This window comes from Dendropsophus ebraccatus, chromosome 8 (genome assembly GCF_027789765.1).
Source record: "Dendropsophus ebraccatus isolate aDenEbr1 chromosome 8, aDenEbr1.pat, whole genome shotgun sequence".
Taxonomy (NCBI): Eukaryota; Metazoa; Chordata; class Amphibia; order Anura; family Hylidae; genus Dendropsophus; species Dendropsophus ebraccatus.
In genome coordinates, this window is record NC_091461.1 from 118,999,577 (window position 1) to 119,021,211 (window position 21,635).

General features: G+C 41.2%; 1 protein-coding gene and 1 long non-coding RNA gene across 3 annotated transcripts in view; one reads left to right on the forward strand and one right to left on the reverse strand.

Annotated features, from left to right (window-relative positions):
* Positions 1-20,418, forward strand: part of LOC138798870 (uncharacterized) — a 35,781-nt gene extending 15,363 nt beyond the window's left edge. Inside the window, exons 2-3 of one of the 2 annotated variants that reach the window (XR_011364193.1) lie at positions 17,577-18,205; positions 19,747-20,418. This is a non-coding gene — a long non-coding RNA (uncharacterized lncRNA). The remainder of the gene's footprint in view (positions 1-17,576; positions 18,206-19,746) is intronic. The other variant, XR_011364194.1, reaches the window with a different exon arrangement.
* Positions 1-21,635, reverse strand: part of TRABD2B (TraB domain containing 2B) — a 192,080-nt gene that overhangs the window by 34,155 nt on the left and 136,290 nt on the right. The window contains exon 6 of the mRNA XM_069979484.1: positions 513-761. Within this exon, the coding sequence (XP_069835585.1) occupies positions 513-761 (249 nt within the window). The remainder of the gene's footprint in view (positions 1-512; positions 762-21,635) is intronic.

Sequence of the window (21,635 nt, forward strand, 5' to 3'; positions counted from 1 at the left end):
TTCACTTCCGTCCTTTAGGAATTATTTTAACACTTTTTCACCAGTCAAGTCAAGCCTAATCCTAACAAACAGAGGAGGAAAGCTCCATACTATGTGTTACAACAGTCTCTACGTTCCTGTTACTTCATAACAGATTCCTCTTCTCCAACAATGCTCCTTAGATTTGCAGACTTGTATCAACAATTTCTTCCTGACATCCCATGGACTCATGACAGCAACTTTTTGTCTACCCACCCAAGCATCCACCACACATTCATATGCCTTCTTTGGTGGTCTCTTACAAGAACACCCACCAAAGCTTCCCCAAGGTGCTACCTGCTCTACTAATTCTTCATGGTATGAAACATTATCGCCTACATTGAGAAAACCAAAACTTGTGCACTAAATATGAGACTATTTCCTAAAACTTGAGAACTCTCAGAGGATGTACGGATTCATGACGAATGAGCTTGGATGTCAAAATCTTGCTGACTTGACTTCCACTTTTAATGGAATGCAGAAAAGTTACAAACCTGTCATCCAACCTGACCCAGAGGTCATTGAACTGCCGCCTGCGTTGGCTTCTGTGGTGCTTCCTGTGCCAATTGTTCTGCTTCCCAAATTCTTCTAATTGACTAATACTGTCTGGTAAAAGGAGGTGCGGTGGCAGCATCTCATCATCGGGGTCGTTGGGGAAGGATGACGTGGAGGGCATATGGTCAAAATACTTCAACGAAGGGGCATCGGTCGACTGGTCTTCACCGATGGTGTCTGTTTTTGAGCTAAAAATGAGGGGGAAAACATGTATTCATTAAAAACACATAAATATATGTTTCCTACCAACATTAATATTAACTTTTGTTGCGGTTTGGTGCAATTGAAAATACAGACCGCAAAATGATTTGTTTCTCTATGTCAGGGATGGGGAACCTGTGGCTCTCCAGCTAAAGCTTTGGCTGCCCGGGCATGATAGGAATTGTAGTTTTGCAATAGCTGGAGGGCTGAAGGTCGCCTATCTCAGCTCTATGTGATATTCAAAAGTCATGGAGTTAGACAGGAAGTCAATTTCATAGCTATGTGCTTCTCCTTTCTAACTAGAGATTGGTAGAGACTCTAATGGATCAAAGATTTTGACATGTCTATTGGGGAACATTTAAGGGGGTCTCTGTTTTTGGCATTATTTTTCCCTGTGCAGACTGATGTACTCTTCGGTCAAGGGTTCTTAAGACTAGAGCGGTGGAAAGAGCTGTCACTGTAAAGGCGGTAAAGCCTTTTCAAAGCTGTTTGGCAATTGGGCAGACAAAGCAATCACAAATCCTACGTAGAACACAATGTCAGACTACCTTACCTACCCCTATAACAAAAGGAGACATTGCTCATGTGCAAAACCCAAGATCTTGACTGAATTGGTTGGAAGAAACCCTGAAGGTGTTGTACTGAGGGAACAACACCTTGTAAGGATCAATAACCAATGGAATAGAGTCTTTTACGGCTGCCCGTGATCCTAGCTGGTTGACTTTACCATCAGAGCAAAACAGACAAAAAAACGGGTTTCGAAATCGTAATGATTTCTTCTTCAGGTAAGTGCTAACCTGAAGAAGAAATCTTTGCATCATTTTGTGCAATAAATCCTTTAAGAAATCATCTGATTGTGGTGTCTTCTATTGATCCAACTTTTTTTCCCACCAGTTTTATGTCCATTACCTACCCCTATGCCATACTTTGACAAAGAAATTAAATTGAGGAGCAGGAATTGTACAATATGGTCTAAATTTATGGGTTAATTTTGAGTCGTGCTATGAAAAGGCTCCACAGAACACGACTTCAGTCCTCGCCTAAGCTGCTTTGCGGATAGATCACGTGTGATATTAGGTGTGCTCCGCAAGCTCTATTTTGTCATGCATACCATAGTCTACCAGACGAAAGGATCAAAAGCTTGTCTATAATGTATCACTTGTTCTCACACAGCAAGTGATGTCAGTACAATAACACATCATTGGGAGTGCTTTAATGCGCATTACTAAGAGCAAAAATGAAAATATAAGTCGAGTTATTATGACATCTGTCTAGATCGAAACACTTCATCTCGCTGTATTTATATGACACAAATCAGACGTTCTCGCCACTTACAACCATAAAAACCCCAAACAGGTTTATAGAGCCTCGTAGATGGAGCTCACATTTTGCGCACCTACATGTCACGTCTAATGTAAACCTTCTGTGGTTTCTCTTTAAACGTAAAATACGTAATTCTGCTTTTCAGGCCGATCTTTTACAAATTCTGAGATTGAGGTATTAACACCCACTGCTTAAGCTGCTCATTGACCGATGTAAAATGGGTAAGTAATGTAAACTTGTTTGGAACAACCGAGAGTCCCGTCAATGGAAGAAATGTTTAGTCAATAATTTCGTCAAATAATTCCATGAAAATAATGGACAATCAATAAAAACTTTAATACCATAAAAAAAGTAAAGTCAATCAATTATTTTGACTATTATTAAGACCTTTGAGCCCCAGAACAGGACGACCCTGGGATGCCCCCCCCAAATGGCCTACAATGACCCTAAACAGTCATTTTGAGTTGGTTTCAGATAAACTTATCTCTTTTGTGGTCCGGTTCATAAGCATGTCCCACCAAAATCTGAACCATTGGCAAGTATGTAGTACAGTGGTTGTAAGAAAGTCTCTACGATCTGTTGATTTTTGACTCTTGGGGTGAAATTTATTAAGTCTGGCCTTTTTTGCCTCGTGCTTAAAAATGTCCCCACATCGCCGAGTCTTTGCAGATTTATGTAGAGGCGCACTGCTCTACATAAATACTGTGCGCACCAGTGCACTGGCATAGGTTTCCTTATCATTTCTCTGGATGAAAAATGATAGATCAAACGGACCCAGAGTCCACTCCCCCACTGTGACACTCCTCCCCACCCCTTTTGTGCAACAGGCATTTAATGGCCAGATACGAAAATTTATTCGCAAAACAGGCATTTGATAAAATATTTATCTTCCCATTTTCGACAAAAAATTTTTACTTTTTAGCTTGATACCCCCCTTATCTTCACTGTGTTGTTAAAGGGGTCATCTGTGCATAGTTTCCATGCTGAGGGTGGCAAAAAATTAATAAACAAGCTCTACTTACCTCCTCTGATCCCCAACACCTGCTGTCAGTAACTTACCTGACCGCGCTCCAGCGTCATCTGGCCCGGCTGGAGCGCAGCGCCGCCCTCCTCGGCAGGGCCGGGTGACGTCACGGAGACCCGACGGCGTCCCTAGTAACCAGGGGAGCAGCGAGTCTCGCGTCAGTGAGCGTCGCCCGGCCGAGCAGCTGAGTGCTGTTGGACTCAGGCTGAGTGACGGATCTCTCTGCCACTCATCCTGCAGTGCACCAGCTGCTATGTGTCTGGATTCAGGAGGCCGGACCAATCAGCCTTTGGTCCGGGCTCCTGATCCAGTATAAAGTGTTGTCAGTGCCAGCCTCTAGTCGCTGGCTATTAGTTGTCTCTGATCCCAGCTCCCCAGTCCCTTGTATTCTGCCCTATCCTTCCTCTATTGTCTTGCCTGGATTCTGACCTTTTGCCTGACCCCTGACTCTCCGTTCGGTTCCGATTTTGTACTGCGTTGCTCGTTTGGTTTCTGACTCGGCTAGTTTACTCCCCGCATTGTGTTTGTCTGTCTGTCTGCGTTTTATGTTTTGGACGTATACAGCATAGGGATTGTCTTCGTGGTTGTCCGCGACCGCTTAGGGTCGACCGAGGCAAGTAGGCAGGTGACAGTGGGTGGGGTCAGATTCAGGGCCCACTGTCGGGTGTCTTGTCTTCACCTGCCATTACTGACACCTGCCATGCCAACAATCTTGATTATGCCCTGATCTCTGATCCTTATGGGCTCTTGTGACATCCTGACCCCACAGGAACTGGCCTGTTCAGCCAATCACTGAGCTGAGTAGGTAGGTGCTGTGAAGTTGGGAGGTCAAAGGAACCTAGGAAAAAGAGAAGCAGAGATCTGAGAACATAGGCAATGTGTTTTTGTGTAGGTCTTCCACAGTAAACGATGGTCTTTGCAGCCATTATATGTTGTGGTCAATACATGGGAGACTTCTTCTTCTATTCAAATGGAATTCCCTAATGGGATATTTCAAAATCTTTTAGAGAGTTTAGAGAGTTTTAAGAGCTACAAAAAAAACAACAACTCAGTACTGGCCAGGACTCCCTGCATTTGGTCTCTTATTTTCTACCAGCACAAAACTAAATTAATTTACGCTTTGAGATTACAATAATAGGCAACTTTATATAACTTTAACTTTATTTTACTGCTTTTAAAAAATTTCAACTTTAAAAACGAGGCATAACTTTTCCACCACGATCTGCACTTTTTATCGACTTTTTGATCACTTTTTAATTAAGCATTTTTCTAGTTGTGATGTGACCAAAAATGTATCTGCATGGCTGTATCCATGTTTTCCCATGTACCTGAGCGTGCTTGGGGTTCATTCATCTCTAATAGGGAGATGTGAATCTGATGATTTTCCAGCAGGTCAAATAGTCTCAATTCATTTGCTTGTGCATCCGCTGATCGCTAACCCTATTACACATAATAGTATTGTCCACTAATCCCCATGTGTAATGGGGCCCTTACAGATCCTATGCACTATGCAGAGATCCAGAAAACCAGGGTGAGCTATAGTAGCTGCAAAGGAAATCTAATATTCCATGGCAGCCATATAGACCGTCCCCAGGATGATGTAAGTGCAGCCTTTGTTTACAACAACTTTCTATTCTGAAACATACAGGGAGGTCCTGAGCCTATGATGTCCATATGTCCTAACCGAGCATGTGGACAGGAGTTGTCTTCATGAGTGCGCTGCAAACTATTAACTTTAATTCCTTTATTCCTTTCTTTCTCTTATTACTTTAGAAGATTGCAAGATATAATTTAACAAATGTGCAATACGTCATTCTGTGCGTCATTGCTTATAAATAGCAAAAATACAGATTCAAAGGCTCCATAGCTAAATCTTCCTATAAACTTGTCATACTTGAAAACCTCAGCGCAGTAATAGATTTCATTTAGGGCAACAATGAAATAAACATTTTTTTACAAAAACACTTTCTACGGAGCCGGACAGATGGTAGAAATCTGCAAGACGGACTTCAATCGAGTCAAAAAAACAAAGACCCTTTAAATGATGAACGGTGAACGACTCTATGGTGCTACAGTCTATGGGATCTCCATTCGCGAGTGGTCTCCGACATGCTGTAGGCTCAGGGTGCAGCTCACACAGTGGAGGAATGCAAATGGTAACAATTACCACCCAGTCATGGTTGATAGACAACGTTCACAGAACTGCAATGCTCCACTTAGACGCCCCCCTCTCTTCACACATACATAAATAGTTTGAGAACCGAGATGAGTGAAACACATATTTACATTACAGACTGAGCAAGACCAGGGCAAGACAGTAAATCTACTTTATGAATGACATCAATTTGCAAAAATGTTCCTTTGTGACAACTTAGCGCTTAGGTTTGAAAACTTTAGCTATGGGTAGGTATGTGAATGGAGGGGCTGTCTGGAGTACTGTGATTTTATCAAAATGTTATGTGGTTATATGTAGGGTCTAAGGGGGGGATTTATCAAGACCGCTGTACAACTTTCTTTAATTAGGCTCTGAACCCTTTTCGCTGGCTGAGTTCACTAAGTGGTGCACGCCTCTTAGTGAATCCGGCCATATGCCTGAACCAGGATAAATGAGATGCTGGAGGAGGCCACGCCTCTTCCCCGCCTTGTCCGCCCATCGGATGAGTAGGGGATACGGCAGGCATACACCAGGGAGATAGGGTAAATCTGGGCCTTCACCCTGGAGTACGCTCCTGCCGTAACTTTCATAAATGTCCCCATATGAGTTTCTAACTTAGGGTATGTGCACAGATTCTGAGTGGAGAACTTCAAGCAGATTCTGCCACCCGCCACATAGGCTACATTCTTTGCTCAGGTAGATTCCCCCGTCCACCCAAAGAATTGACATGTCAATAGAATTAAGCCTATGGGTGGAACTTCAGCGGAATGCACTTGAAGTTTTCTGCTCAGAATCCTTAGTGTGCACATACCCTTACTTTGTAGTATTAAATAAAGTTGCGCGAACATCGAGCATACTCCTATTTGTCTTAACATGACTGTGAGGCATTTGATTAGAGGTGGCTGCAGAAGTTGGATGCAGCCTTAAGGTTGCCTGGAAAACATGGATACAACCATAGGCCATAGACTGTATCCATGTTTTCCAGGACTCTCTAGAGCTGCATCTAACTTAAGCAGCCACCCCTTATTTTTCTCAACTCTAGGTTCAATATCAGTGCTATGGAGATCCACCATAAAGTCTTGTTGTGTAAGCATATTAAGAAACGACCTTTGCTTGTCAATATGCATCTTAATGCTTGAAGTGAATAACAAAGCCAATGGTTTCAGGCCGGCTGTAGCCCACACATCTCCTTATTGTATACAAGCATGTTTCAGAAATCTTACTACTTAAATACGACAGTGGTGATTTCTGGAACTAAAAGGCTTCAGGTAGAGCAGATCCTCCTGGGTGCACACAGCTGGCAAGTATTGTAATGCTTTGTAAAGTTGTCTCGGTAAAGATGTGGAGTATAGCTCTGAAGTCCCAGGAGGTCCTCCTATAGCTGTAAATAAAGAAATCTGGACTAACTCTGGAGCACACTTATATTTTTAAGTAATAATGCACTCACCGCCATAAAAATAATCTCAGACAGATATCTAACAGATTACCGGTGAGGTCACATTAGACACTGGGTCTCGCCACAAGAGGGCGTAAATAAAAACTTCTCTAGCGGCCCTATTAATAGGCTCTTAGAGGCTACTTTGGTTAGTGTAAGTCTCGGTGAGATCATTGACTGGTAGACATGTCCCTACAACACACTAGAAGACATTTTGCCCAGTCGACAGATTCTGAGAGAGTAACATCATTGGACTTAGAGAAGCAGAATGATGATTTTGCTGACCATCTAGTCCATTCAGAAATCTTAACAGCCTATGGCTATGTTCAGACAACGTACCTTTTTGTAAAATCACACCCGTTGCACAATGGCCATGATTATTACAAAAAGATACGTTACCTTGTCATGTTTGGGATCCCGGCCGGAGTGTATACACATAGTAAACGCTCCAGCCGGGACCCTTAGCGGTGCCGCAAACAACTGATATGTCAGTTTTTTGCGGCCGCTGTTCAATGAATAGCGGCCATAGGAAACCCTGTCAATTCACACAATAGAGAGAGCAGCTCCGGAGACTTGCTCTATTGTGTGCTATGGGGAGTTCTGATGCGGGCGCGCACGGATGCAGCCCGAAAGATCAACAGGCCAGTACTGCAGTACCGGCCGGGATGATCTTTTCAGAGACCGGCTGTTCCGTTCTCTTACTACATGTGAACATAGCCTATGGTTGTATCCATGCTTTCCAGGTTTCCCTAACCCAGCGTATAACTTAAGGTTCAGGTTTCGGAAAACGTTGCTGAACCAAAAACAGTTAGGCACCTCCGTTCAACACTCCTTATCATCCTTAAAGGAGTATTCCAGGAAAAATAAATCCCCCCCCCCTATGCACAGGATAGGAAAAAAAGTAGTAGATTGCGGGGGTCCAACATCTGTACCCCATGCTTCTGGAGTGATGGAAAAATCTGAGTACACCAGAAGAAAGCTGTACTCGAATCTTTCCGTCGGCTTCTTAGGAAAGAAAAGAGCCACGGGTCACGCGCCGTACCCGCACCTCATAAGAGAGCCATCAGGGCCAGATACGGAGATTGGTGGAGGCTACAGAGGTCGGAACCATGCGATCTCCTACATTTCTCCTATCCTGTGGAGAGGGGAAAAGTAATATAGGGGAAAAGTAAAATACATCTTTAACGTCAAATCTAGGTTGTGTTTGTGGTCCAACAATGTACGTAAAACCCATATATTGCAAAGAGAATGTGCTGATAGTCGGTTTTAAAGGGAGCCCATGGGAGTCATACTTAAATTGGATGGAAGCCCCAAGAATACAGTTTTATGACGATTTGGCATGGTCAGCTCATGAAAACACTTGCCCAACCACAATCCTGCACATGCTAATAATTGATCTAAGAATATAACTGAAGTAGGGGGTCAAAAGCTTGAGTTCAATAGAAACCCCAAGAAAGACAGTTCCATGAAGAATTTGACCAGTTTGGATGCAAACTGGCAGCTTATATAAGAGGGTCAAAAGCTTGAGTAACTGTAAGTAGAAAACAACCAAAGACAACATTGTGGAGATTTGCCAAGTTGGTTGCAAATCTATTGACCCCCGATGTCACCTATTGATCCAATTTACAATACTGTAGGTGGGGTAGTTAATATGTACCATTAATGTCATCTTTTTGGCAGCTGACAGGCTGCACTCCATGTTGACGGGCTGCATTTGGTTGATGGTTGTCCAAATAAATACCTTCACTCCCGAGACACCGGACAAAGCTGATAGTGTGACAGCTGGGCGGCCATTCATTCACTTTTATCCCATTGTGCCAACTTTTGCACTGAAGGAGCTTTTGTGTCCCTCAGAAGCGGCATTTACAAAACTCTACAAATCTATACATCCTGTTGAACTTTTTCCCTCTGGAAACATGTGCAGAGTTAAATAAATACCAGATTTAATCTGACGGCACAGATTGTATTCTTTTCAGGGGACCTGCTGTGGAAATGGGTTCCCCCAAAGTTTGATACTCTTCCACCCACTTTGTAAAGTAAATGTGTTTGTTTTTCTTCTTTCTGTTTGGCGATATATCAAGATACTGTAGGTTCTGTTGAACGCTTAGACGGCCATTTATTTTATTTTTTTATTTTTTTAAGTTGTAAATATCTATGTATTAGATCACCCTATCCAAACACTTAGGACGGGATACATTTCAGTAAGAAAGCTTTCGCCTACATTGACTATTTAGCAAACACTTATTCCAGAGCTCAGAAGATGTAAATGCAAATAATGAGCAATAAATCTTTTGCATGTATAATGATGCATTAATTATTGTATGTATTTGATTGATTTAATTGTCATTGTATATCTAGTACCATGTACAATTTTCTGTTTTTTTGGTGAGTTACAGGTTGGTGTTTATTCTCCAACGAGAAGGGCAAAACTTCAGCAATGAGGTTTCCTCCACAGGGGTTTTTTCCTCTCCTGAGTGCTGGAGGATCACTTTGGGAGTCAAGGGTTCACTGTGTAAACCTCATGATGGTGAAAAGAATAAGCCTTGAAAGCATTAATGGTTAACAGGTTGAGCCTCAAAGATGTTGTAATGGTAACATCACCGAGGGGGCAGGCATGATGGTAAGGAGTGAGGCATTTTAGTAGGTCACTGGTGCTCTTATAAAGCTCTGCTGCAATATGCTGCCCCCTTTTATCACTGTCTGACTAGGTGCTGTATGTCAAATAACTGGGGAACTCACAGTATTCATGAATTTGCATTTTGTCTGTGACTCCTATGATTTAAATAATTTGTGGCCATTTCCACACCAAAAGCTGTGTTTTATACATTTATTTTATAATATGTGTTTGTTGTAGTTGGAGTGGTTTTAAGGAGAGGAGAGGGTCCACCCCCTAATTAAAAGTCATACTATCAGCATTGGTTTTCAACACTCTACTTCGGGGTTCAACACCCCTCTGTGTTGGCAGTTGAATAGTAATGTGGTGGCTATGTGGTGTCTATGTGTCTCAGTTTAATATCTGAAAGAAGCTATACGCTATAAGTTCCAGTTGTGCGGGGACTAAGCCACACAGCCAGCTAGCCTGTTTTGTACCTCACCCAGTGGAAGGGGCCAGTGCCATACTCTTAACTGAAGATGTACTGACTCACCTGAACTTTACAAATTAACACCAATTTTGGGCACCATGATTATACTTGTCCAAGCCCACCACAGCCTCAGGCCAACTATACTTAAAGTTTATTTCATGGGACCAATGGTTGGAAAAAGTGACAAAAGGGGCCAGGAGGCCAATCATGATCATATGGCACCTAAGTAGATGGAGTTATGGATGTGCACTTCTTGTTCTGCTCCATCTCCTCTAATTGTAGTGATCTCAACAAGATGGCAGCAATGAACCTCCGCACAAGGCATGTTATAGCCTTAATGTAACCCAAAATGTGCATGCTAAAGCCATAGACGGCAAGTACAAGTAATGGGTCAAGGAGTCTATTTCCCTTAGTCTTACAGGATTCTGTGAAAAGTAAAATAAACATTTTACACTGTAAACCTTGTAGCAAAAAAAAAAAAAAAAAAAAAGGTCCAATGAGTTTTCTTCGGCTCTTTTCTTTAATTAAGAAAATTTCCGCTGGCTTAAAACAGAAACAATTGTGCCAAATTTAATTCCGAGCCTTCGTCCGGGCCAAGTTACACACCAATGAAAACTGAAAGTTGTAATTAAAGTTTATACAGTTTGTGGTAGCTCTGCAATGATTGGCGCTTTAAGCCGCTGCTTTGTAGGAACGGAGTCATTTGATAACTTTAGCCAAGATCTGCTGTTGTTGCTCTTCCAATGAACACACTGTGACAATGCTTCCATTGTACGCTACAGTACGTAGAGACCAGTAAACTGCGCTAATGGGACACGATATTAAAAAATAATACATTTCACCTTGGTTAATAGATATATATCTAATGTACAAATGACCTTAACGTGAATTTACTCTTGTAAAAAGTTTCTTCACAAGTGCATGATGTCATTAGTCAGTAGGCATAAAGGTTGACGTCATCACTTGGAAAGGATGTCATCAGTACAGGTTCCTTTTAGGTTATCGGTACAATTTTAGATCGGAGGGGTTGCAACTGAATGGCCATCTTAAGTGTCAGTCAAGAGGCCCAATACTTATTTCTAAGAAATGCCAGCTGGTCAGAAGACAGCAGAACTCAGCTTCACCTATAGTAGTCGCTTATCCTGAGTCCTAGCTATGGCTTTTGGTACTCAGATACCCAACAAGAATAGCAATTCACTAGTAGGTTATAAGGAATGGATGTTAAAAGGATGAAGACATAATGGACTAAACAATGGACTAAACTTCTTTTTTCCCCTAAAAGAAGTAAAACTTAATTTGGCATCATCATAATTAGAGATGAGCGCATTTTCTGTCTAAATGAAGCAAAATGCTTTGTCTGATCGGCAAGCGGCTTATCGGCCATCTTCCTTTCAACTCTGTTCCGCTCCCTGTCGCTCTTCCCTGGGTGACGGGAAAAGCTGGATCCAGTCCTGGGTAAATTCTCCCAGTTTCCCAGGACTGGATGCAGGAAGGAGTGGCACAGAGCAGACTGAGTTGATAAGCAGGTTGCTACATTTTTTTTCCATTCTACCATACTTAAAAAAAGTTGGCTTGATATATCCCGAGATGAGAGGGCTAAGAGGACCAGCTTAGAAAAAAAGTTTGCCATTTGTTTACACTACATGTGTGTTCATGTGGTTGTGATGTGGATGGCAAACAGAGATGTTTTGGTTCGTTCGAACCCAAAATCTTGGCATTTGATTACTGGTGGCTGAACAAGTTGGATGCAACCCTAGGGAGTCATGAAGAACTGTATCCATGTTTTCTAGGCAGCCTTAGGGTTGCATCCAACTTTTTCTGCCACCTGTAAATAAATGCCAAGAGTTTGGGTTTGGACAAACCAGAACAGATTATCATCTCTAATTGCAACCTGTTAAGGTTTTGTATGTCATGGTAATGTATTTAAAGGGTTGTCTGGCAAGATGAAACATCTAAAGTCTTCCGCTCCCCAGCCCTTAAACTTTTTCTGGCAAGAGGAAACATCTAAAGTCTTCCGCTCCCCAGCCCTTAAACTTTTTCACCCCCCTCCCCTGGTTCCGAGATATGGGGGGGGGGGGGGTAGCCCACATGCGACGTCCAATAGCTGCTGAGTGTCACCCACATCTATTGGACACCGTTTGCCAGCATGGTTGTGCCCTGCATGTAATAATCGGGACTCACCCCCACACGTCTTAGATGGAACACTTCCGAGACATGGAGTCATGTCAGCACCAGGGAGAAGAGGGCTTCAGTCCTCTTTTGCTCCCAAGACAACCCTTTTAAATTAAAAATGGACAGTAAAAAATTGGTGTTCATAAATTAACTAGTGAAACGATAAGGAGTGGATCCCCCCCAAAAAAGCAACTTGCCCCACAAAAAACAAGCTCTCATATAGCTATGTTGATGGAAAAATGAAAAGTTTATGCAGTGGAGGGATTTTATATGTACTTATTATTCTCATATTGATTATACTTTATCCCACAGTAGAAGTATAATATACAAGTCAGTGAGAAGAGCCCTGAGATGTTAAAGACTCTCACAACTCCTTAAGCCTTGCTATGATACTTTTGCCAGAAACATGGATCCTACAGTAGTGGTTGAGGTCTCGCATTGCACATTTATCCATCACAGCTATAGTCCCGCTGCTTTCCAAGTCGAGGGATTCTCTGTCTTGCAAGCCAAGCATTCTCCAGTGAGTTAAGTCTGTACAACATAAGCATACATCTAATGCTTGATTTATCAGCCAGCGAAACGCTTGGCCGTGAGCTTCTGGATACATATTAATCTATGAGTAATGAATCTTGTATAATTTCTGTCAACAGATACTGGAAACGGGGAAACATGTACAGTTTTTGAATATGTGGCAATTTATACTGGTTTATGACACAAATTATAAAGTTATAAAGCATCGGGCTACATCGTAAACCTATATTGTTGCCATACTGGTTTTGGTTCTGATTGGGTTCAGACAGGTATCTTGGGTTTGATGGAAGATAGCTTAAAGGGAATCGGGTAGCAGATTTTGGTATTTAAGATCTGTTGAACATGGAGAGGAGTGACAATATACTTGGGGTTACATTCGTGCAGGTTGCATGATCAAGAATAGTGTTGAACAAGAACTTAGTAGTATTTTTCAGTGCTTGAGTGCTCATCGCGCGTAACAAACTCCATTGAAGTCAATGGGAGATGCGAGCACTTACCAGGTGCCCCTGCTCAGCAAAGTGGAAGGTGCCCACTTAGGCTAGGTTCACACTGCGTTTTCAGCATCCGTTTAACGGATCCGTTTTTTTTAACGTCCAGAAAAATAGGGTCAGCAACGTTTTTTGGTCCGTTTTGGTCCGCCAAAAAAAACGGATCCGTTTTTTTTATAATGGAAGTCAATGGAAAAACGGATGCACACAAATGAATCCGTTTTTTGCAATCCGTTTTTCATGCGTTTTTTGCAAAAAACGGATGCGTTAAACGGATGCTGAAAACGCAGTGTGAACCTAGCCTTAGCCTATTGCATTTTTTCATTCAAATTTTTGTATATTTTGTCCCTTGAAGGGATGTTAAAACAAAATATACAAAAATAAAAAAATAAAAAATTAAATACGTTTCTGTAAGAGATATTGAAGGCGAGCACTGATGAGGTGTGGAATTTGTTGAGGTCACAAAAAGAAAGAAATGTCATTTAGTGATAGCAAAAAAAATAAATAAATAAATGCTTCTTCTTTATTTTAAGCAAAATAACAAAACAAATAATATTCAGCAGATCAGGGTTTGTTGCAGCTGCCTTATGCTACATTTACACGGAACAATTATCTGGCGAATTTTCGCAAAAACGATCGCATTGAGCGATAATCGTTCCATGTAAAGACAGCAAACGATCAAGCGATGAGTGAAAAATGGTTCATTTAGATTTTTTAACATGTTCTTAAATCATCGTTCGTCGTTCGCTAAAAATTCGCAAATCGCTTTGTGTAAACAGTCTTTCAGAGATTCACCCTATGTAAATGATTTAAGCGATCTTAAAAACGATGGCAATAACGATTTTTCTTATGAATCTTCTAACGATTTTTCTCCATCTAAACGCTGATCGTTATAAAAACCAAATCGGTGCTTTAAAATCTTTACTCGTTCGATTTGGCGAATTATCGTTGTAAACCCAGCATTAGGGTCCATTTACACACACAGATTATCTGACAAAACCAGAAATAGATTTAAAAAAAAAGAAATCTCAGTCTTTCCTTTATAACCTGTTCCTTGTTTTAGTCCATTCCTGGCTTTGGCTGCAAAAATCTGTCAGATAATCTGTGTGTGTAAACGGACCCTTATGGTGTGTTTACACAGAGAGATTTATCTGACAGATTTTTGAAGCCACAGCCAGGAATGGACTATAAACAGAGAACAGGTCACAAATGAAAGACTGAGATTTCTCCTCTTTACAAATCCATTCCTGGATTTGGCTTCAAAAATCCATTATGGTGTGTTTACACAGGCAGATTTATCTGACAGATTTTAGAAGCCAAAACCAGGAATGGATTTGAAAAAATGAGAAATCTCAGTGTTTCCTTCATGACCCGTTCCCTGTTTATGGTCTGTTCCTGGCTTTGGCTTAAAAAATCTGTCAGATAAATCTGCCTGTGTAAACGCACCATTAGGGTCCATTTACACAGAAAGATTATTTGACAGATTATCTGCCAAAGATTTGAAGTCAAAGCCAGAAATAAACTATAAACAGAGATCAGGTCATAAAGGAAAGCCTGAGATTTCTCCTCTTTTCAAATCCATTCCTGGCTTTGGCTTCAAATCTTCGGCAGATAATCTTTCTGTGTGAACAGACCCTCAGTATCAAGCAGCACCCTTTCCCAACTCACATACTCTGAGCCAGACTCTCTCCAAACCTAGGTGTCTTTATATACAAATTTACCCAAAATGCAACACTCTTAAAGCAATATACACATCGGTTGAGATTTAAACATAAAAGCGTTACAAACTTATCCAAAATCATAATACATATTGTGAAAATAAATAGCATAGAAATACACAAAATAACTAGGAATACAAAACCCAGTATATCTGCATAGCTCCAGCTCAGCCTCACCTGGCAGTCATCAGGTCAGTGCCCCATATAAACCCAGCACCCCCTCCCCTCTGGTTCCTCCTGGCAAGCTGTGATGCTGTTTGTATACTAGTGGATGTGTATGTTGTACATATATATATATATATATATATATATATATATATATATATATATATATAGGAAATGCTGCATTTGTCTGTAGGAATGCTGGTGGATAGAAAGAGGTTTTGCTGGCCAGCAGAGAAAGACAGACACAAACAGACAAACGTATACATCATTCACCCCCCCAACAAGCACCAAGCACCAGGAGGTGCTGGACCAAGCAAATTCCCATAACACTAATGAAGTATAACAGGCACTGCTATTGCCAGTGTCCAAGGGGCGGATCATTCCTGGTGCTTTGCTGGACCCTCTGCTGACAGCTCTAGCATCCAATCAGAAGTGGAGTAAGAGGGTCCAGAGAAGCGCTTTGTGCACAGCAATCCAGACACTTAGCATGAAGGATCCTCCTCCTGGGCACTTGGGACAGTGATCCCTGGGACATGTCTCTCATCGTGCAACCTCAATGATTGCAACACTAGATAGATTTGTTTTATTTACTTCTCTCCCCATCTTCTGTATAGGTCTGTCAGCAGTTTTAAGAGCTCAAAACTGCTGACAGATTTGCTTTAAGGGTCTGGTCTCATGTTATGGATGGAAATATGCAGGCATGGTTTTCTAATTGACTGTTAATGGGCACAGAGCTTCCGATTTGCTTACCCAATCCGTGTGGTCATGTTCAATTAGAAAACCGCATTGAACTGCTTGTCTATGTGGTTTCTCGACTGTGCGGTCTCTGTTATGTGAGACCATAATGTTACATTTTATATCCATCAAAGAAGATGGAGCAATAAAATAAACCGGGGTCAGCTATGGAACAGTGGTCATATGTAGAGATGAGCAAAGCAAACTTTATGAACTGAGATTCGTTGGGAACAAAAAGTTTAGCTCAGTACCATAATGGATGTAAGTTGGCTGTAAGTTCGTAATGAACCCAGACCAAGATGGTGGCTGCACAATTTAATATACATAGAAAACAAAACAAAAAAGGGTATGCTCACCTGTCCACGCTCCTTCAGTGTCCCCAACTAATGGCAGTCACCTCCAGCCCACCCAGCTAATCACTTACTGGGAAGTGACAGCTCAACAGCCAGTGATTGGTTGAGAGGACTGTCACTCTCATCTCAGTCAGGAAGTGAAGGCAGCTGAGATCATTGAAGGACACTGGGGGAGCACAGACAGGTAAGTATTGATGAGTGAACTTACTGATTTGCACTAAAACAGCACAATGCCTGCAATCATTTGGCTTTTTAGTTCAGTTCATTTAAGGACCAACCCAAACTTTGTTTCGAAGTTCGGCGAAACCTGCTAAGCGGAACTTTAAAAAGTTTGCTAATCTCTAGTCAAATGTGCACTAAATTTATAGGGTGACCTGTTGACCATATTTTATCATACGCTGCATCAATTCTTCGGGTAAGAGTTATGTTGTAGCTATTTTAATAAAGGAGGCACATGAGTTTCTATGGCACTGTAGGATGCAACAGTAGAGACCCTATGTGCCACTATATTAGGCTTCCATGAGGCATCTTAGTATGATGATGGACAAACAAGGTGGGTGGGCTGCCTGTTCATAAGTTGGATATGCTGTCTAAGGGAAAGCAATGGTTATACAACCTGTTTTATCTACTTATAGTCATAATAACCGAAAATGAGGAAAATAATTATGTTTCTAATGAGTCATTTCAGGCATATCCCATACTGATTATGAAACGTGTTCCGTGAATTCTCAACATCCCCAATGCTTTGTTCCTGTAGCGATAAGTCACCAATAGGGGAGTCATTTTATTCCTCTACCCACATTGAAAATATAGAGATGATTGGCCAATAGATATGGTGGGTAGAGATGATCGAACATCGGGATTTTGCAGGTTCGAGCGAACTCCGACCTTCTCAAACCTGCAGCATTTGATTCCCGATGCCTTCCCGTTATGTAGGGAAGGAGGAGACAGCCCGAGTAGCACCTGGAATTCCGGGATACAGCTAGGTCATAGACTGTATCCCAGAATTCAAGGCGGTACCTGGGCTGTCTCCTCCTTCCCCACAGACCGGGAAGGCATCGGGAATCAAATGCTGCAGGTTCGAGAAGGTTGGAGTTCGCTCGAACCTGCAAAATCCCGATGTTCGATCATTTCTAGTGGTGGGTAAGAAATAGCTGCCAGTCCAATACTTATTAGATGCGACGATTTTAGCGATAAACGATCTCAAACAACCGATATGACAAATGATCAAACAATTACACGATGATCGTTACTTACTGTGCTTGTCCTTTCTTGGCTGATAGACCAGGGAACGACCAAACGACGTGTTATTTCACCGAACTGTGTTCAAACGATTTGTGAACCATCAATGTTGCAGATTTTATCAAACGAGCAACGATTTCTCGTTGGCTGTTTAATTGTTGCCTGATATTACACAAGATGATTATTGTTTAAGTCCGAACGATCTAACGATTTTTCGAACGATATTCGGCCGTGCAATACGGCCTTTAGTCTGCAGACAGCTGTGAATGGTGCACGGTCACTGGACACAAGACGAAGTGATGTGACAATCTACTATTTGTGATTTTATTGTCATGACGAATTGCTAACAATGCAACCTTTAAATTTTTCTATTGACAGATTCAGCTCTGCTACATCGCCACTAAGAATAAACTATTGTATATCAACATTGATGGCAAAAAAAGGGCACTTATTATTTGTAGAGACCAGAAGTGCTTTGCATTTTCATATCACTCCGACCCAACTCCAATTCCCAGCGAGTAGCTTGGGGTGCATTAGTGACCCCCCCGACCCTGCATTAACCATATGCTGAGCTGTTCCTCTGAATATGAGTATTATAATATCACACACTCAGGCCACTCTCCAAAGTGTTCTAGTTCTATGAAAAAGGAAAAAAGCAAAATCCTTACACCTCCTCAGCAGTAAAGAAAGCCAAATTTCCCTCTTTTCCCTCTACAGAAAGGGAAAATAACAGGCTGCCAAAATAATAAAAACTCTGCATGTGATCCGGCAATATGGCTTTTTCCATCGCTCTGCCAGCACTTGGAAGATGTCAGCTTCCCAGGCGCTGCACGCACCCTAAAGTGGTTTCTAAACCTGAACCTCAAGTAAATGTATTTGTGTGGATTCTCGCTTCCTGCTAAGATTTTAATTTCATCCCGACGCCTGAGCAAGATGAAAGCCGAATAACAAGAAAGGCCAATAATCTACCCATTCTGTAAGAAGCGATGACGATAAAGAGGGAACGGGTACAAGGGAGGCAAAAACATCTATTTGTTTATTTCATTACTATATCTTCTATCTGTCTATCTATCTATCTATCTATTATCTATCTATCTATCTATCTATCTATCTATCATCTATCTCCTATCTATCTATCTATCTATCTATCTATCTATCTATCTGTCTTTCATCTATCTATCTATCTATCTATCTATCTATCTATCTATCTCCTATCTATCTATCTCCTATCTATCTATATCTATCTATCTATCTATCTATCTCCTATCTATCTATCTATCTATCTATCTATCTATCTATCTATCTATCTATCTTCTATCTGTCTATCTATCTATCTATCTATCTCCTATCTATCTATCTATCTATCTATCTATTATCTATCTATCTATCTATCTATCTCCTATCTATCTATCTATCTATCTATCTATCTATCTGTCTTTCATCTATCTATCTATCTATCTCCTATCTATCTATCTATCTATCTATCTATCTATCTATCTCCTATCTATCTATCTATCTCCTATCTATCTATATCTATCTATCTATCTCCTATCTATCTCCTATCTATCTATCTATCTATCTATCTATCTTCTATCTATCTATCTATCTATCTATCTATCTATATATCTATCTATTATCTATCTATCTATCTATCTATCTATCTCCTATCTATCATCTATCTCCTATCTATTTCCTATCTATCTATCATCTATCTATCTATCTATCTATCTATCTATCTATCTATCTATCCATCTATCTATCTATCTCCTATCTATCTATCTATCTATCTATCTATCTATCTATCTATCCATCTATCTATCTATCTCCTATCTATCTATCTATCTATCTATCTACAGTTCACACAGAGTCCGCGGCACATCCAAAATCAGGTGCATAAAAGGATTTATTTCATGTACATCAAAATCAGTTCATAGTGAATACATCAGTTATTTCTGCCTATGTGTCATTTGATAAATTCCAACCCTATGTTATCCTATCCCCATACTTCATTTTTTTCTTTGAGTGCTGTGGGATTCTTTGTTTTGCTCGATGAAAGAAAGAAAGAAAGAAAGAAAGAAAGAAAGAAAGAAAGAAAGAAAGAAAGAAAGAAAGAAAGAAAGAAAGGTGATAGAGAGATAGAGATAGATGGATAGATAGATATCTGAGGATACAATTATTGTCTTAAAGGGGTTGTCCAGAAAAATTCTCGGGGCTGCAGGAAACATGCATACTTACTTGTCCCGCTTCTCCTCTTCTGCCGGTTCCCGGGCCGTCCACTCTGCATTGCTGTCAGCGTTATAAAAACATCTGTGTCTATAGAGTCTATGCTGACCGGCCTTTTCCTATGGGAACGGGACATCATTGGATGTTATGAAAACACTGACAGTGGCGCAGAATGGGCGACCCAAGAACCGGCAGCAGCGGGGGAGCAAGACAAGTAAGTATCCATTACCAACATGTCCCCCGCAGCCCCGACAGCATGGCTAAGCATACATTTTTCCCGGATAATCCCTTTAACTTTAACACAATGCTTCCTCTCTTTCTACAGAGATCCCTCACTGCCGAGCTATTTTCCTTCTGTGCACAACACGGGAAAACATATTGTCAGCGTTTTGCTCCTGGAGTCTCTACTTTCTGCTCCCCGCCATGTGTTACTCCTCATGCCAACTCCAGGACACTAATGATCTGCTAGATGGGAAGTTTCTGCACTGGAACAACACTGGGATCTTTCTCGGCCTGCTCTTCCACCTCCTTCAGACCCAGTAAAGTAAACTAATAAACAGGAATCTTACTACCGCTATAAAACCCCCCAAAAGGCTTTGGCTTCTGTCAGCTTCATTTGGCAACGAGGGAACATTCCAGGGGAAATCTCCAGCCCTCGCTATCTGCTGGTTTCAAGACTTTCACTGGCAGATTCCAATGGTTTGAGTCCATCGCATACCCCAGCTGGTCTTCATTTAGCCAGGGGCAGCTACACAGCAGTTCCGGAAGCACCTGTGACCAATGTGTTGGACCTGTCCAAGAAATATGTCCATTCCCGGCACTAACAAATAAGAGGATTTGGGTGAACAAGTGTGTATATGTTTCAAGAACATTCCCTTACATCAAGAATGGCTGCCCAGGCATGATGGGAATTGTAGTTTTGCAACAGTTAGAGGGCCATAGGTGTCCCACCCCTGCCTTACATAGTAGAACATAGGCATATGGGCTGATATTTTTTGATGCATACACTTACGTATTGATGTTGGGCAAACATTATACAAGATTTGTTTAGAAAAAGAACTTTGTTATATCCTTTATTAGAAATTTTTGAATAGTATTGGAGTGACTCCATCAGCAGTGGCTACAAAGAGAGTCTCTTGCTCTGGAGGACCCAGCATGTCTGTATGTTACATGGACAGCCTATTAGTATAAACTGTGCAGTACTTCATTTCGCCTATGGTGGTGCTATACAAAATTTTAACCCTTGTGGCAATGCTCTATAGTCGACCCCTAAAAAGAGATTCTTGAATACTGCACTACCAAAACTCATCCCTATCTGGCCATGGTGGAATCTGACGCATCCAAGTCAATGAGGCCTGCTGGGTACTAATGGCGTTTATTGTGCTATATATACACTTTTGTCTTTGTACCCATATAAATAAACTAAAAAGTGGAATTGACAGCTCAGGTGTAGAGACCTCGAGCACATTCAGGTTTGCCATAGGCTTACATGTATGCATGTTTTTCAGGACTCATTTGGGCTGCATCCAACTACTTCAGCCAGGTAATCATATGCTACATGTTCCGGTTCAGATGAACCTGAGTTTGCTCGAGATTCGCTCATCTCTACTTATGTGTGAACACAGCCATAGACATTGTCAGGGAGCACCCCGGTATATTATCTATATTAGGTTAGGTCACATTGTTTTTTTTGTATTCCCTTATGCCTTTAAACTGAAAAAAAAAAAAATAATTCTCATCCTGTGTTAACAACTTCTATTCAGACCTAGTTGTCTCCATAGCAACAGACTACACACAAACACACTGTAGTCTGATCTTTCAGTCAAACTTCCTTCTATCTGCCCCTACATCTTCCTAACATATTATAATCTGGTGGAGACAAACAAACATGTTTGGTGCATATGGAAGTGAATATGACTACACAGGGTTTGTTTGTAGTCTGTAACCATGGAAACAAAGGGGCCTTCATAGGAACTATGGAAACGAAACAGGAGGATATTTTTAATGAAGCCTATTTGTAAAACTGGTTCTTTTTACATTTTTAGATGCACCAGAATAGTAATTTAAAAATGGTTGTAATGGTGGACATATCCTTGAAGTTTACTTGTGTTCTGGAACATCTGCATAAGCAAAACCATATGGTATATCGTCAATGCTATAATGTGCTTTATCCAGTATTAAATATGTGCACACTCTATGGTGGGTGTAATATCA